We start from the raw sequence: 17,715 nt of genomic DNA on the forward strand, positions 1-17,715 counted from the left end.
TACACATTTTAGTAAGAAACAAAACCGGAAGTTAAATTCTATTTACATTCCATATTAAGATTAACGGTCGCCGAAAATTCAAATGCTTAAGAACCTTACAGATTGTACTGCTTTATCAAGCGCAAATATTCAAAATCATTTTCAGTTACGATTAAATATTTTAAAATTGAATTTAATTACTTTAATGCGTTTATTTTAAATTTAAAATAAAGTTGAAATTTAAATTAATTTTTTAATGTTTCAAATTTGAATTTCAATAGCTAAAGATGAAAATATTAAATTCGCTGTCTTCATAATTAACGGATGATAAATTTTTAAATGTTTCAAAATCCCTTTTGGATTTTAGTAAGTTTAAGTAAAGGCTGGACTATCTAAGGGTACCCCAACTTTCCTAATCCTGCAATAGTACCGTAGATTAAGTTAGGGTGTCCCAGGTTGCTTAAGAAATCGGGTACTCATCTTATTCTACTTATGATTTGTGTTTACAATGTCTCACGTAACTCATCTACATGGTAAGCCAATAAACGTGCAATTTCAAAACTTTCAAGTCGAAGTAATGGCTGCAAGAAATTATGATTTTCTGATGTCTCCAATTTCAGACAGTCAATGTCTTGATCTCAATCAAGTCACAAGATTCAATATCCTCTTGTGAAGTATATAATTTCATACAAAATTTTCAAAAAATTGTGAATTTTTAAAAAAAAACAAGAGCTTCTTTCTGGATTATTGTTTGAGGTTCTTGTATGCTCATGTAAATACCTCATTTCTTGAATTTTCTATTGTTTTAAAAGGTTAGCAAGCTTGACAAAATTTTGAATTAGATATTGGAATTTAAACGAGTAACCAGAGTGTAGCTTTCTCAAAAGCGACCGTTAAATTTTTCCAAAAACAAAATAAATATTAAGACTCAAAATAGTCCAAAAGAACGCCAATAGTGCCAAACTTAGAAATGTCTCGATTTTTCACAAAAGTGTCCCGATATTTTGCGAAAAGGGCGAATGCCATAGGACCGACCGAATTTCTGACGGATTTCTGATGGAATTCTGAGGGATTTATGATGAAATTCTGACAAAATTCTGATAAAATTCCAGAATTCCTATATGAATTCTTTACGAATTAAGTGTAATTAAATGAAAAAAAAATTTATCTTACGGATTAAAATTAACCCCTTCCCTTGGACGGATTTAGGATGCTTAATTCTGAAAAAACTTAATAATCAATTCTGAAAAATTTTGAATCTCAAAGTTCTGACTCGAATTTGATAAAAAATAAAATCTATAAATCAACCCTGAACATTTAAATGAATTATTTACAAATTGATCCAAATAATTGTTATCAAAGAACAATAATATTCCAAATAAAAAGTCTTTTTAATCACGTGTCATTGCTATGTCTAGTTCAAAAAATTTTTTGCAGATAAGAACTGATAAGAGCTTTATCGCTGATAGTTTATGGTATTTTTACTTCATAAAGTCAGTCTTCAATGTCAGTCTTAAGTTGAAAGTCGCAAGATGTCATGAAATTTTGTTTTTCAAAATGCAGTTGTAAAAATTAAAATAGTTGTGATTGAAGTTCGGCAGTTGGCAAAACAAGTCTGTTAAATGCGTGCCGTTAGGAATGTTAAAAGTGAATATGGCAACCATTTGATAATGTCAGACAATAAATGTTTAATGAATAATGGTGATATTGAATATAATATGGAACTTTGGGACACAAAGTCTGTTGATTATTATAAAATAATGATTAAATGCAGAGTGATAGTTTTAGTTTGCATTAATTTGCTATTCAGTTATATTTGAAAAGCTTTCAGGATGTTCAAAAGAGAGTGAGTTTAATTAATTCAGGAATTGTAAATTGTGAATATTTTAGGGAAATATTTCAATTTTAAAAAAACTTTGAAATTATTAAAATAATGACAAAAATTTAAATTTTTAAAATATTTAACGTTTTTTAAAAGTTTAAAATTAAATTAAAAAAAAAATAATTTAAATTTAAATTTTTTTCAAATTTATCAGAAAGTTAAAAATTCCAAAAATTTTAAGAATTATCATCAAACTTAGTTTAAAATTAAAATTTGAAAATTTTATCAAATTCCATCCTAAATTCAAAATTTCAAAATTTTTAATCCGTCAGAAATAAATTTTTTTTAATCATTTAATTAACTTTAATTCGTAAATAAAATATAAAAATTTGAATTTTAAAATCAGAATTTTGTAAAAATTTCATCCTAAATCCCTCAAATTATCAAAATCCGTCAAAATTTTCCTATTAACTTATAAATTGCGAAAATTCTAAAATTTCACCCTTTGTATACCCCTTAAATGGGTACCCCAAGTTTAAGAATGTCCATACTCTCCATAAAAGCCAGAATTCCTATTAAAAAATAAAAAAAAAAATATCTTAAATAATTGACACACCCCCTTCCCTTGGACCCCCTGGGGTGCTTAATTAAAAAACTTAATAATCAAACTCAAACGTTATTTTGAATCTCAAAATATCAACTCGAATTTAAAAAATAAAAAACTAAAAATCATCCCTGAACATTTAAATGAATTATTTACATATTGATCCAAATAATTGTTATCAAAAAACAATAATATTCCAAATAAAAAGTCTTTTTAATCACATCATTGCTATGTCTAGTTCAATAATAATTTTTTTTTGCAGATAAGAACTGATAAGAGCTTTATCGCTGATAGTTTATGGTATTTTTTTTATTTATAAAGTCAGTCTTCAATGTCAGTCTTAAGTTGAACGTCGCAAGATGTCATGAAGTTTTGTTTTTTAAAATGCAGTCTGTAAAAATTAAAATAGTTGTGATTGGAAGTTCGGCAGTTGGCAAAACAAGTCTGTTAAATGCGTGTGTTAGGAATGTTAAAAGTGAATATAAACCATTTGATAATGTCAGCACAATGAATGTGCTAATGAACGATGGTGATATTGAATATAATATGGAACTTTGGGACACAAAGTCTGTTGATTATTATAAAATAATTGAGGAAATGCAGAATGATAGTTTTAGTATTGCATTAATTTGCTATTCAGTGATGGATTTGAAAAGCTTTCAGGATGTTAAAAAGAGAGTGAGTTTAATTAATTAAATTGTAAAATTGTGAATATTTTGGGGAAATATTTCAATATTTTTAAAATAAAATTTGAATTGTTGAAATTTGACAAAAATTTACGTTTTTTTTTAAACTAAATTTACTAAAATTTGGAATTTAAATTTTTTTTTTAAAAGTTAAAAAAAAAAATTAAAATTTAAAAAAAAATTAAACCGGATTACCAAATAAAGTTGAAAATTTTTAAATTAAAAAAAAAAATTAAATTTAAAAACTTGAAAATTTCAAAATTTAAAATTAAAATAAAGTTTAAAAATTTAAAGTTTTAAAAATCTAGTAAAATTAATAAGTTTTCAAGTTTAAAATTTTTGAATTTGTTTGAAAATTTAAAAATGATAAAAATTTCAGTTAAAATTCAAAAAATTTACAAAACAAAATTTTTAAAAACTTTTAAAATTTCAAAATATAAAATTTCTAATGAATTTATAATAAAAACAATTTTTAAAATTAAAAAAAAAACTGAAAATTTTCAAATTTCAAATAAAAACTTCAAATTTCAAAAAAATTAATTAGCAATTTTTTTAAATTTTAACAAATTTTCTTAAATTTCTTCAATTTTTTTTTCCAAATTTTAAATTAAATTTAATATTTTTATTTTAATTTTGATACTTTTTTTAAATTTTTAAAATTATTTTTCCGAAAATTTTGTAATTGAACAAAACTTTGCGCAAAAGTATTTAAAATAATAATGAATAAAAAATAAATTTTTCTAAAAAGCTAAAATAAAAGCAAAAATTTTAAATTTTTTAAAAATAAATTATAATCCCAAAAAATAATAATAATATTTCTATCATCTATGCGTATTTTACTTAGGGGCTGTTCACTTATTACGTTACGCAAAAATAACAAAATTCTAGCCCCCCCCCCCCTCCCCTTCTCGTTACAAAGTGAAATTAAAAAAAATTTTTTAGTAATTTTAAGTTACAAAATCCTATCAATTTCCCCCCTAAAAGCGAACGTAATATTTTGAACAATTTTTTTTTACTGAATATATCACTAATTATTTTATAATCTCCAGTGGATACCAATTTTACGTAAAAATTCACCTCGAACACACTTAATGATAATTGGAACGAAAATAGATTTACGAAATGACAAAGTTAGTTTGTTAAGGCTCGACAGAATTCAAAATCAGAAGCCAATTAGTGTCGAGGATGGATATTTATATTCTAGAAATGAAAATTCAATATTTCATGAGTGCTCTGCAGTCGATGAGGTGAGTTTGGAGGCTTTTGTGGATTTAATTTCTATAATAATGAGTTATGTTTTGTTTGCAGATTGGAATTGATGATTTATTTCAAAAAATTATTCAAATTTATAAAAATCCACCGGAACCAAAGAAGTGTAGTTGTAGTGTATCGTGAATTAAATTAAGATAGTGATTTATAGGAATTGATTATTTTTAAAATTGAAATAAAAAATTATAAAATTAAAATTGTTTTTGTTTTTACTTTAGAAATTTCAATTGATTTTCAAAATTTAAATAAAGAATTCTAAAATAAAATTAATCTTTTTAAATTTAAAAATTAAAATTTCAATTATTTTTTAGAATTTGAAATTAAAATAATAATTAGTTTTCAAACTTTAAATAAAAATTTCTAAAACAAAATTGATTTTTCAAATTTGAAAATTAAAATTTCAATTATTTAATATTTATTCAAAATAAGAATTCCAAGTAAAATTAAAAATTTATAGAAAAAAAAATTAAAATTTGATACAATTATTTTTAAAATTTCAATCAAATTTCAAAATTTAAAATACAAATTTTGGTCATTCTTGATTTTAAGTTAAAAGTCCAAAAGTCAAAATTGCAGAATTATTTTCTGATTTTTCAACTCTTCTATAAAATGGTTGAAAATTGCTTAATTATTTTTCAAAATGACCAAAAAAAAAGTGACCAAAAATTACATTTAAATAAAAATTAATCTGATGATTAAAATTTCAATTAAATTTTAATTTTAAAAATTTCAATTAAATTTTAAAATTTAAATAAAAAATTCCGACAAAATTAATTTTTTTTTAATTCTAAAATTTAAAATTTCAAATAAAACATTTAAAACTTTAAATTTAAAATTAATAAAATTTAATTCTTTTTTAATTTATTTTTTAAATTTTTTAAAATGTATTTTTCCGTCAACATTACAAAACTATCAATTATTTTAAAGAAAACATTAAAAATCAAGGCTTTTTGTACCACAAACATTGCCCGTAATTACCGCACATATCAATCAATTATGTGTAAATTCACATAAAATATGAACAATATTTTTTGAAACCATTATTTACAAAATTCAATTACAAAATCATATCAGTTCCGATAGTCAGTAATAATACCCGATGACTGTGCATTTATGACAGTAATTTACCAAACAAACAGTCTCATGAACTGCAAACAATTTTTCATTGTCCAAGCATCATAAAATTTTAACAATTTTTTTTTTTATTTTCAATTCCTTTTTTTTTAATAAACAATCTCATCAATTTCATCGAGTAATAAAAGGAATCAAAAGTGAAAAAAAAATATCCACAAGCAATCATAACTTTAGTGCTTTTTATGCTCAAACATGCTTTGTACATTTATTTCATATTTGTGTGGTTGTGAAATTCAATCAGGATTTTTTTTCTTTTTTTTTTATTATATGCTCACAGTTATATTTATGCATATTTGCATCATATAATATTTCCGCTTCAGCTTTTTTTTGGATATTGAAAATCAACCACAAAAGCCATAAACATGCACACTTTTTTCGTCTATAAAATATTATTTTTTTGTGAATTTTATAGTTTGTAAAAAATGATAAAATGAGATTTTGACTAAATAGCTGGGTTGCTGGCTTGAAGAGCATTTCTGACTTAAAAAGCAATATCAGGAATGAAAATAGAAAATACACGGTATGCCTTGGCAACCATATTCCTATGCGACAGCTGAAGGATTTCCATTGATGTAATGACATTTGTACAAATTCTCTGTCCGCATGTTAAGCTGGCATTCTTTCATTACTGATCTGCGCCAAGTAGCTTTTGGAGTTCCTGAGAAAAAAATCCTGAGAATCCTTCTATAGCACAGCTATTGATGTATATTTGCAGTTTGCGCTTGACTTCATTTGTAAGTTATGCTTTGTTGATGACAAGATAATGTCCATCACAAGTTTGGCGAAAGAAGGATTCGAACCGACAACATTTGACTGAACCTAGTCTAATTTGAGCCAATCACTTTCTCGTTAACTCTACATAAGCATTTCAGTGCATTTTTTGGTTTGAAATATTTGAAGATATGAAGGCTTGATAGTAAGATAAAAGAACGATTAAGAAAGTAAATAAAGCTAAGAATGGAATCTTAATTAAAAATTTGATTAATCAATTTTGAATACAGCTTTATACCTGATTACAGGAGTTTAAGCTGTCGATAGAGATTGTGTAACACTTGGAATTGGTAAATGGCAAACGTTAGTTAGCGATAGAGCCAGTTTTAAGTGCCGAATGGGGGAGGCCATGGATCACACTTGATCTGTATGGCCAGCGAAGTAAGTAAGTAAGTTCAAGAGTTTAATGGTCACTAAAGAAAGTGTTGTAAGTAGGATGGAAGCACATCCTTGTTTCACCGACCTTAGATGGAATTCACAAAGAAAAAGGCATCGGTTCTCCAAAAGCGACATGTCTCAGAACACTATCTCAAGAATGTCAATTTCTTGCTTACTTGCTTCGTTTGCCGTGAACAGATCAATTGTGACCCATTGTTGAGAATGGCAATTAGATGTGAAAACAGCGATTATGAACAAATTTTGTGATGTGGCCAGCAATAGAGTCAGATGGAAAGTCTTGCAGTAATCTGTAGTAATTTGGGCTCTAAGTCGGAGCATGGTTCGTGCAAGTAAGTAAGTATTGTCTAAATAATGGCACTGAAAAACCTTCAATTAGGTTTACAGTAATAAAAGGGACACAAAATGTATAATTAATATAAAGCATTTGACCATAAAGTCGAATAACCCGTGATAGCTCAGTTCTAAGAGTGCAATTAGATAACGTAGGACGTGGGTTCGAGTCCCACTCGGAATTATACTTTTTCTGTCAAATCAACAGGTTAAAAGCATTCAAATCTTCGTAAATGGTCCAAATCCATTTTTGGATGCGCCTTATTCACTCAAATCCCATCCAAAAGATTAACTTCCAATAGTTTTCTTTTATTAAACATCGACTATATGCACAATAGCAACGATATTTCTCATCTTATCGAGAATGTTGAGTATAAAAGTTCATATATTTAGCTGTGGGCAATAAAAGAAATGAAAAGTGCTTTGGACATGTAGTTATGGATTTTGAAAAGAATGGAATGAAATGTGAAAGTTCATCAAATATTCCTTCAAGACATAAAGTTAAGTAAAGGAACTTTTTCATACTTCCATTAAAATTCCTTTATTTTCCTTCATTGTGCTTTTTGCCTGTTTTTTTTTTTACTTTGCATATTAATTAAATTTTTATGTTCAAATTTCCATTTCAATTTAAATTTATGAATATCATGGTTAGATTCTCCCCTTTTAACTGCTTCCTGTTATGCTGGCAAAAAAAAATTATTATTTCAAATTTAAATTGCACATTAAGTCCTATAAGCTCGCGAGAGAGTTGTTTCGCATTTTTAATGGTCTTCATCCTTTATTCTTATTCTTTTTTTTACATTTAATTAACTTTTTTAATAACAATAGGACGAGAAAAATGTTGAGAATTAAATAATGGAATGATGACACACGTATGAACATTTTCATTTCTAGAGCTGAATGTTAAGCGAGTTGGGAAAGTAATTAAGGATTGAAAATGAGAAAAAATAAGTTGGAAATGCTGACTGGATTGAGTTTTGAATTTTAAATGAAGAATTTCAAATTTTTATCAGATTTTAGAAATTTGAAATTAAACGGATTTTGAAATTTTTGAATTGAAATGGATTTGAAAATTTTAAATTTTATTAAATTAAATGTTTTTTGAAACATTATTTTTAAATTTTAAATTTTTAACAAAATTATTTGTTTTTAAATATTTAATTTTCGAAAAAAAAAAAAATTCAATTTTTTAAAGTTAAATTAAACTATTTTAAAAAATTTAAATTTTTAAATTTTGAAACATTTTTTTATTTTTAATTTTAAAATTTAAAATTTTAATTATTTTAAGAAAATTAAAATTTTTAATTTTTTAAACAATTAAAATTTTAAAATTTTAAATTTTTGAAAATTAAAATTTTAAAAATTTGAAAATTTAAAATTTTTTAAATTTTAAAATATTTAAAATTTTAATTTTAAAAAAGTTAAAATTTAGAAAATTTAAAATTTTAAAATTTTTGATTTTAAAAAATTTAAAAATTTGAATTTTTAGATGTTAAATTCGAAATTTAAAAATTCAAAAAATTTTTTTAAAATTTCAACTTTTTTTTAAAAAATTCTTTAAAAAATTTTAGAATCATTTAAAAATTTTGATTTTAAAAAATGAAAAAAATTTCAAAAGATTCGATTCAGTTTCAAAATTTAAATTTCAATTCCTTTTAAAATTTATCAAATTTTTCGAATTTGGAAATTAGGTATTCAATAAAATTCAAATTTTGAACTTTATGAAATTCAAAACTTGAAAAAATTAAAACTTTAAATTTTGACAAATTTTGATTTTTTTGAATTTTTAAATATTTGAAATTTTTTAGTGACGTCCAAATTGCCATCCTCAGTTTAATCTCTCACATCCCAAACTGTCACCAAAAATCTCTTTTCATCTGTGGCTTGCCAAATCCGTTTAAAAACTTTCTTAATTCCACCCAGCACATAATTTTTTTTTTAATTTCAGCTCAAAAGCTTTTTGTAATTAAAACTAAAGTCTAAAGTTTTCTTCTTAATTGATTTAAACTCGACAGAAATTAATATTTTTGTCATGTAACCGAGTCTTATGATTTACCTTACCATTGTGGTTTCAGGATATGAGCAGCTACAACAACAACAATTTTTGGTGAGGATATGAGTTAAAGTTATATGAAATTTCTTTCACGTATTAAATTAAACAACTTTTCTATCCATTTCTTAATGCCATCTATCCGGTATTTAGAAAACATATACGTATGCTACTCATACAATGCATGAGTGGAGGTATGGAAGAAGGTGTAAGGGGGACAGTTGAGGAAGAAAATTGTACATAAATGGAATTAAATGTTTGAATTTTAAAGGATGTAAAATAAAAATTAAAATTTTATTTAATTTTTTAACAAACTTTGACAAAAAAATTAAAAAAATAGACAAATTTTAAAAAATTGACAAATTTTAAAAAATTGACAAATTTTAAAAATTGACAAATTTTAAAAAATTGACAAATCATAAAAAAATATTGAAAAAATTCTCAAACTTTTCGAATTTTTTTTAAACTCAAAAAAAAGCTGAAAATTTTTAAAACTTAAAAAATTTATCTAAACTTAAGAAAATTTAGAAATAAATTTAAAATTCAACTTTCATTTCAAAAAAAATTAATTTTCAAAGTTTATCTGAAAAATTTGAAAATGTTGGAAAAAATTAAATTTTAAATTCAAAACTTTCAAAAAATGCAAAATTTGGCAATTTATAATTTAAACTTTTTTCAGTTTTTTATTTGAAAATTTTAAAAAAAAATTCAATTTTGAAAAGTTTTAAATTTGTAAATTTTTGAAGAAAAAAAAATAAAAAGTTGAAAAATTTAAAAAATTATAAAAATCAAAAAAAAAATTATAAAATTCAAAAAAAAAATTAAAAAATTCGAAAAAAAATTTAAAAAATAAAAAATTTTTAAAAAAAAAATTTAAAAAAAATTTAAAAATATTGTAAACATTTAAAATTGAAATAAGTTTAAAACTTTAAAAAAAAAAACCATCCATTATTTCATCACATCCCCCTCAATGAGACATATATGAGCTGAAAAATAAATATCTATGTCTCTGTTTGTCTTTAATGGTAGGGATATAAATGTTGCAGGTTGGATGGCATGAAAACTTTTTCTATTTTCTTCCTTTTTCATCCATCTGACTCACGATGACACGATGAAAAATAATTTTTTTTCTCCATTTTTCATCTTTTTTCTTACATACAACTTTAATGAATATTGAGCGTAAAGAAGGAATAGAAACAAACGTCGTTGGATGTTGAGCTGAATGCGTAATGACACATTGTCGTTAGAAATGATGTTAATTACAAAAGTTTGCTTTAAAATTACTTTTTTTTCGTTAATGATTTTGGGGAATTAGAAATGATGAAAAACAAAAATTTTGAATATTTTAAGAGCTTTAAATTTAATTTTGAAACTTTTTTTTTCAATTTATGAACAAATTTAATTTTTTATTAAATTGTTTTTTTTTTAAAATATTTAAAAAACTAATTTTTATTTTTAAAAAAATCGAAAATTCTTAAATTCCACAAAATTTCAATAAAAAAAAAGTTTTTAAAAAATTGAAAATTTTTTTTCAAAAAATTGAAAAATCTTTTTCAATAAATTTAAAGATCTTTTTTAGAAATTTAAAAATTATTCTTTAAAATTTAAAAACCTTCTTTTTATTTAAAATTAAAAATCTTTTTTTTTAAAAAAAATTGTTAAGAATTTTTTACAAATTTAGAAATCTAAATTTTAAAATTAAGAAAAAATATTTTTAAAAAAAATTTAAATTTTAACAAAACTCAAAAAAAAAATTTTTTTAAAACATTTCCAAAAAAAACTTCAAACTTATTTTTAACTTTCATAGAATTTCAATTTAAAATTTACGGCTTCAACAATGTCACACATTTTATTGCTACATGTGCCTATAAACCCAGATTTATTACAATCTTTGACTTCTCATCATAAAAGTTGACAACATACTCAACATTTATCTCATCAATTTTTCTTCTATTTTTCCTATTTTTAGTCAAGAATTTTCACTTTTTTCTCTCTCATTGGAACTTTCCCGACCGGTTCATTGGAATTGAAAATATTTGAGAGAAACTTTGTAAACATTTTTTTGTTTCTGTTACATTGTTCAGACGTACAATGAACTTCCTTTTATTTTCATCCAGAATGCATGAGATTTTAGAGAATTTTGCAGTTGGAACTTTTTTTTGTGGATATATAAATAAATTATAACGTGGAATTGAATTTGGGAAATTTAAATGGATTAAGAATTTTAAATAATTTATTTTTAAGGTTTTTCAATTTACTGAATTTTATTTTAATTAATAAAATTTTTAGAAAATCAAAATTTAAAAAAATTTCAAAAATTGAAAAAAATTTAAAATTTGAAAGAAATTTTAAAAATTTGAAAAAAAAATTAAAAAAATTTAAAAATTTAAAGACTAAAAATTTTAAAAAATTTTAAAAAAATTAAAAAAAATTTAAAAAAAAAAAATTTGAAAAAAATTTAAAAAAATTTTAAAAATATAAGAAAATTTTTTTAAAAATTTATAAAAAATTGAAACAAATTTAAAAAATGTTAAAAAATTTAAAAAAAAAGAATTTTAAGAAAATTTAAAAAAGTTGAAAAAAATTTAAAAAAATTTAAAAAAAATTTTAAAAAATTTAAAAAATTTAAAAAAAAATTAAAAATATTTAAAAAAAAACATTCAAATTTGCAAAATTCAATTCAAAATTTAAAATATAAACAAAAATCTTTAAAATTTAAAAAAATTCTATAAAATTCAAATTAACAAAAATCATCTCAAAATTCAATCATCCTCAATACCCAAATCCGGATGTATTTACATAACAAGCCACAATGTATGGAAAAATTCAATGAATTTTCATCGACAATCAATTCCAACATCACCTGAAAAAGCAAGAAGTTTACCATCATTTCCTCCTGAATTAACATCAATAATTTTCAAAAAATTCTGAATTTCCATGATAAGCTCAATCTTCGTAAATCATGCACACGTCTGCAAAGCCACACAAGTGATCATTTTCGTAGAATAAATTCAATGGATGAGAAAATTGAAGATGAAGCGACAAATTTTTCACATGATAAAATTCTTCCTCATATGAATGGCTGGAATATACGAAAAAAATAAAATTCAAATCCAACCTTACATCTGCACATTGATTGAGATGACACAGAGCATAGCGAGATACTCGACTGACTTATGGTGCGACATAAAAGTTCCGATTGCAATTGAAGAACGTGAAAAATTGGTTAAATTTTTCTATCAACAAGCAAATGAAGGACAGGAGCGAGTTCGGTGATTGGGTAATTGTGTGGGTATAGAGCGCATCAGACCGACGTACAGACTGACGAACAGACTGACGGACAGACAGACTGACGGACAGAGACTGACGGACAGAGACGGACAGAGACTGACGGACAGAGACTGACGGACAGAGACTGACGGACACGGAGACTGACGGACAGAGACTGACGGACAGACTGACGGACAGACTGACGGACAGAGACTGACGAACAGACTGACGGACAGAGACTGACGGACAGAGACTGACGGACAGAGACTGACGGACAGAGACTGACGGACAGAGACTGACGGACAGAGACTGACGGACAGAGACTGACGGACAGACTGACGGACAGAGACTGACGGACAGAGACTGACGGACGGACATGTGAATCTTGCCATTCATTCAATCGATGCTAAACATGCTGAAATGTTTGTGTGATTTTAAATTTTTTTCTATTATTCATTCGTTCAATCGACAATCTATGCTATGCTTATCCTTTGTGATACAAAAATTTATTTCATTTTTCTACAATTTCTATTTTATAAAATTTATCTTGGATTGATTCACAATTTGAAACGGATTGAATTGAAATGTTATTGCTATTTGTTAAATTTTCCGAGATTAAATTGGCTTTGGTGGATGTACGGGAATGTTGAATGGATAAAGTTGGGTGAAATTGATGGCATTTAAGGATGTGGCAGTGATTTTTTTGGATGCAATGAGGGTTAAGTGCATAGTCTGGGAGTTTTGATTAAATTTCGTCCAATTCCAATTTTCACATCAACTTCCTTCAATCAATTTTTCTTCCTTTTCGTCCATTTCCACTCCTAACAGCTTAATTCCTTTAAATTTCAATACATTTTTATGACAGAAAATTGCAGCATAACAGCGATCTGCTGCTCAGCATTTTACCCTCAAAAATCCATTATAATAATCATCAATCAAACGATACAACTTCAACCGCACTTCAATCACGTGATGAGATGCAATAAAAATTACTCATTTTTTATTTTCTAAAGAAAATTTTCTTTGAGGGGAAATGGGAAATAAATTTTCTTCAATTTGACTTTATTGAAAAAGAATGCTTGTTAATGGTTCCATTTTTCGGGGATTTTTGAGGTGACAGAGTGGTATGAAATTTAAGGTAAGTGTGTCATATTAATAATTTTCAATTTTTAAAGGAATTTTAACATCAATCACTCTGGTATACTTATTTTGTTGGTCGTGCAGCTATAAGATGATTCATGACCTTTAAATTTAATTGGCTTTTTGTTTTCTAATGTTAGATCTAATCTTTAGAATTTATCTTGAAACTAAATCGAAGGTTTAATACTCTACTACTTGACCAGGCATGAAAAATTCCAAAAAAAATCATAAATCACATTTGAGCTTGACGTGCTTGTGAGTCTATTTCTATTGACTTGCCTTCTACCTGGTCCTTAAAGTTACCTTCTACAAGGACATCAATACTCAAATCAGAGTTAATAAATGATAAGTTCTTATTGATTCAGTTAGAATCCTAGTGCACCACTGTGAATCGTTGATAGGACTCCACTGAAGGGGAAACTCCACTATTTTTGGAATCTGGATTGTAGTGGAGGTGGTCCTACGGAATTTTAAAGTCCAAACTAAAATGTCCTTCAAACTTTCTAATTCTCAGAAAACGGTCAAAAATTATAAAATCTCCAATAAAATAATAAAAACAATTCGATCACGAACTTCATCAAAATGTACATTTTTAAGTAGTATCTCTTGGCAACGCTAAGTACGCCGCTGATGACCGAACTTTCTGTCGGAAAACATACGTTTAGGATTGTCAATTACAAATACCAATATTTGTGTATTTGGTTCGTTTTGAAACTATTTGGGTCACCAGATAATTTGTATTTTCAAACCAAATAATTTGTAACTATCAACATAACAGTTAAATGAAGCAAGTATGAAATTTTTCCTGAAAATAATCAAGTATAAAGTTTTGCAATATATTTTAAAAAATGTATATTTTTGAAATCAACGTGTCCAATGAAAGCATCTAAAAGACTAGAATTGACATCAATATTGAGACACTGATTTGTAAGTGCAGTTGGATCGGACATTAATTTCGTAACTATAAGGCCCGAGAAAACGCCATTGCTGAGTCAAAACAAAAGTATGTTTCACCGTCGTTGACTAAAATCCACAATGGAAAAGTCATTAAAGAGCCCTACAGACTAGGTGACTGAGTTGTAAAATATATTCACATAAAATGCTTTTTGTTGTAACCTAAGCCCCAACCTGGAACATTCACATATTAAATATGTAAGCAATTCCATTTGAAATTACCAGCTCGATTCTGCCCTTAAAATATGAAAATTAATTTCAATAAAATTTTCCTCAATATTTTCTTTATACTTACTCCAAAAAATTACGATATCATTTACCCATTAATTCCATCAGTGCTCATAATTTCACAACAATTTATTCGCTTCCGTTCCCAAAGAAAAACGAACAAATTCATAAAAAAAAAAATTCAATCATCAATTAAATAAACTAAATTTCCTTTCCACAGATGCGTGATTATAGACAATTTGAAATCCAAATTAAGTGCTAATCGATTTTGAAATGGCAATTAACATTTTTTTTGTTATTTTTTTCATTAGAACGCGCATCAATATTGATTGCGTTATAATAGACTTTTCGACACAATTAACGCATCGCATTGAAATTAGCTATAAAATATAGACACAAAAATGATGATTTTAATGTGCCAAGTCAATTCCCAGCTTTTCATATTAAATTGCCCTTGTGAATAACAGAAAAGTTTTTTCCCTCAATTTTTATGTCCCGACCCCTCCATGAAAAAACTTTGTTCAAATAATCGATCGCAAAAAGTCCCAAGAGAGAAAGTTTGACGTGGCTTTTATTGAATTTGATGCTTCAATTAGTTTGTCCTAAATTTTGCTCTTTATTAGATTATCCTTTTCTGGTCTGTGTATATAATGTTGATATTGTGTGTATATATATATGAGATATGTGCAATAAGCAATGATGTATTATGCCATGGCCTGTATATTTTTTTTTGTGTCTACTCCAATTTTACGTTGGCTTTATTTTTCGTCGAAAATCTTGATATGCTTTTTTGATTTTGTTTTATAGGAAAAGAGGCGATTTTTGGATGTGCTTTGTCTGGGGTTTTTGATTGAGAATAGTGTAGCACTTGGTATTGGCAATTGGTAAAGGTCAACCAGCGATATAAGCTTTGTGATGTGGCAAGCAATAGAGTAAAGTGAAAAGCCTTCAGAAATAAGTTATAGCATGGTTCCAGTAAGTAAGTAAGTAAGTAAGCGATCAGCGATAGAACCAGTTTTAGATGTCAACTGAGAAAAGCCATGGATCACAGATGATCTGTATGGCCAGTGAAGTAAGTATGTAAGTTGGCTGGAGTTAGAGATTCAGCAGTTTATATGGGTTTTTGAGGATATCCATAAGAAATCCTGAATTATGTATTAAATTTGGAAGCCATAACAATCGACGTTAGAAGCCGTTACATTGCGTTCATCCACGTATCACTATCTCCATTGAAATTTAATAAGGATGTTCATAAGTATAGCAAAGACTGAATTACCTTCAAATTCCACTTTAAATTGCTGGTCTAAACGACAAGAATCACAATATCCATCTCCAAAACTATTTTACAATCACATTACTTACTTTCATCCTTCAAAAATCAAACTGCGTCTAAAATCATTCATTTCCAACTTCAACTCCAACCATCATATCCCACATCGACTCCAAAATTCATTCATTTATTTTCGCAGACATTTATGAAATTTATGCTGGCAGTGAAATGTAAATTTTGTAATAATAAAATGTTCATTGGATGGTGTTAATCCCTAGAGTAATATTTTTATTATTACACGATGCAACATCAACATTAATGAATGAGAAAATTCCAGTAAAATGCAAGTTGTGTATACGGTATGTGAAATGGAAAAATCAATAATCGACCTCAGTTTCACTTCCATTTTCGTCTCATTTGCATCGTCAATAAACTAAGCAGATGAATGACATGAAAAAATATTTTTTCGATTGACTTTAAAAAATTTATGGAAATTCCATTGAATACAAGAACAACAAAGTGATGAGGATGAGGCAGTGGGACGTGGTTCAATGGATTATCATTGAAATTGGCATGAAAAATTGAGAGAAACACGAAAAACGATTTGTTGAAAATTTTTACGACTTTTTATATTTTTTTGTGAATTTTCAAAGCCATTTATTGTGTGTTGTATGCCATGCTGCATATTTGTATGTATCAATGTCGTAAAATAGGATTATTCTTGAATAGATACACAACTTTTATGGAATTGCGGGTAAAAAAAGACAATTTTTGTTTGTTTTTCATTTAAAAATATTTTTGCAGTCTACAGTCAGCGTTAATTTTAAGGATGAAAATCTCATTGGATTATAAATCATAAGAAATGAACGATAAATTGAGGAAATTTATAGTCGATGGTTGGCAATAATAAATTTCATTCGAGTCATTTGATGCTCGTTGTCGTTCACAGCATGGATAATTCATCGATCTGACCTGAAGGCACTCAAAATTGCGTTAAACGAGGACCATTTTTGACATTTTAATTCAGTCGAGTCCACACACATGTGTGCAGCTTCTTATCTTTTAATTCAATCTTCAAACTTTTTTGTGTTTTATGACTGCTCATAAATGGAAGTGAAAATTGTTGAATGAAATATTTCAAAAAGTCGTGATAAATTTTGTCTGTAAACAGCACAAAAGGAAGTTTTTCTTATGCTGTACATGTTGGAATAAACAGGAAGATATAAGAAAGGACATAAACATGTAAAATTTATCATCATATGATAGCATAATAACAAGAATGGAATTATTTTTTGCCTTGCAGCATGTGAGGAAGGACTTTTTCATGCAAATAATTATCATTTATGTTATTCTGCATATGTAAGATCCATTATATCCTCTTTTGTTGAATTCTTGTAAAGGATGTGCAAGAATGATGTATAACATCTGGGAGATGAGCTTATAAGAGCTTCAGGGTAGATAGAAGGGTAGTCTGAAGGTATGAACAGTGTTGATTAAGTAGTTAGATCTAGTCATGCTGCTGTAGATTGGATTATTAGCAATCAAAGTGAGAAAAAAGCCGTTTTTTGGTCTTGGTCGCACTTTAATTAAGGGTTCTCGATTCTGAGATCACTATTGAGACTTCCCGGCTAGTCCCAGTTAGTATCGGTCTCAATCTACTATTTTTAGTCTTAAATTTTGAGTCCTAAGCTTGAACCTGGACCTTCAAAAGGAAAATGTTCAAAATTTGTCAAAAATTCCAATATTTGTATGGAATTTTCGACTTGTTGAAAAATCGGGACATTTTGAGGCTTTGTCGGGACACAGCAG

General features: G+C 26.4%; 1 protein-coding gene across 1 annotated transcript; it reads left to right on the forward strand.

Moving 5' to 3' along the window:
- The first annotated feature begins 705 nt into the window (after window positions 1-705).
- On the forward strand, window positions 706-4,507 carry LOC139098711 (cell division control protein 42 homolog). Its single transcript, XM_070650977.1, has 4 exons — window positions 706-751; window positions 2,668-3,083; window positions 4,141-4,338; window positions 4,400-4,507. The coding sequence occupies exons 2-4, from the start codon at window positions 2,703-2,705 to the stop codon at window positions 4,484-4,486; spliced, it is 666 nt and encodes a 221-aa protein (XP_070507078.1). The 5' UTR covers window positions 706-751; window positions 2,668-2,702; the 3' UTR covers window positions 4,487-4,507.
- The last annotated feature ends 13,208 nt before the right edge of the window (window positions 4,508-17,715 follow it).

Source organism: Chironomus tepperi, unplaced genomic scaffold, assembly GCF_022539635.2.
Source record: "Chironomus tepperi strain 1889 unplaced genomic scaffold, CSIRO-AGI_Ctep_v1 contig_451, whole genome shotgun sequence".
Classification (NCBI taxonomy): Eukaryota; Metazoa; Arthropoda; class Insecta; order Diptera; family Chironomidae; genus Chironomus; species Chironomus tepperi.

Bases quoted from the DNA above. Each gene is read 5' to 3' on its own strand.
- LOC139098711 (XM_070650977.1), top strand. From the start codon at position 2,703: ATGGTATTTTTTTTATTTATAAAGTCAGTCTTCAATGTCAGTCTTAAG. The intron at 3,084-4,140 runs GTGAGTTTAATT...TATAATCTCCAG, and splicing joins TTCAGGATGTTAAAAAGAGA to TGGATACCAATTTTACGTAA. The intron at 4,339-4,399 runs GTGAGTTTGGAG...TTTTGTTTGCAG, and splicing joins AGTGCTCTGCAGTCGATGAG to ATTGGAATTGATGATTTATT.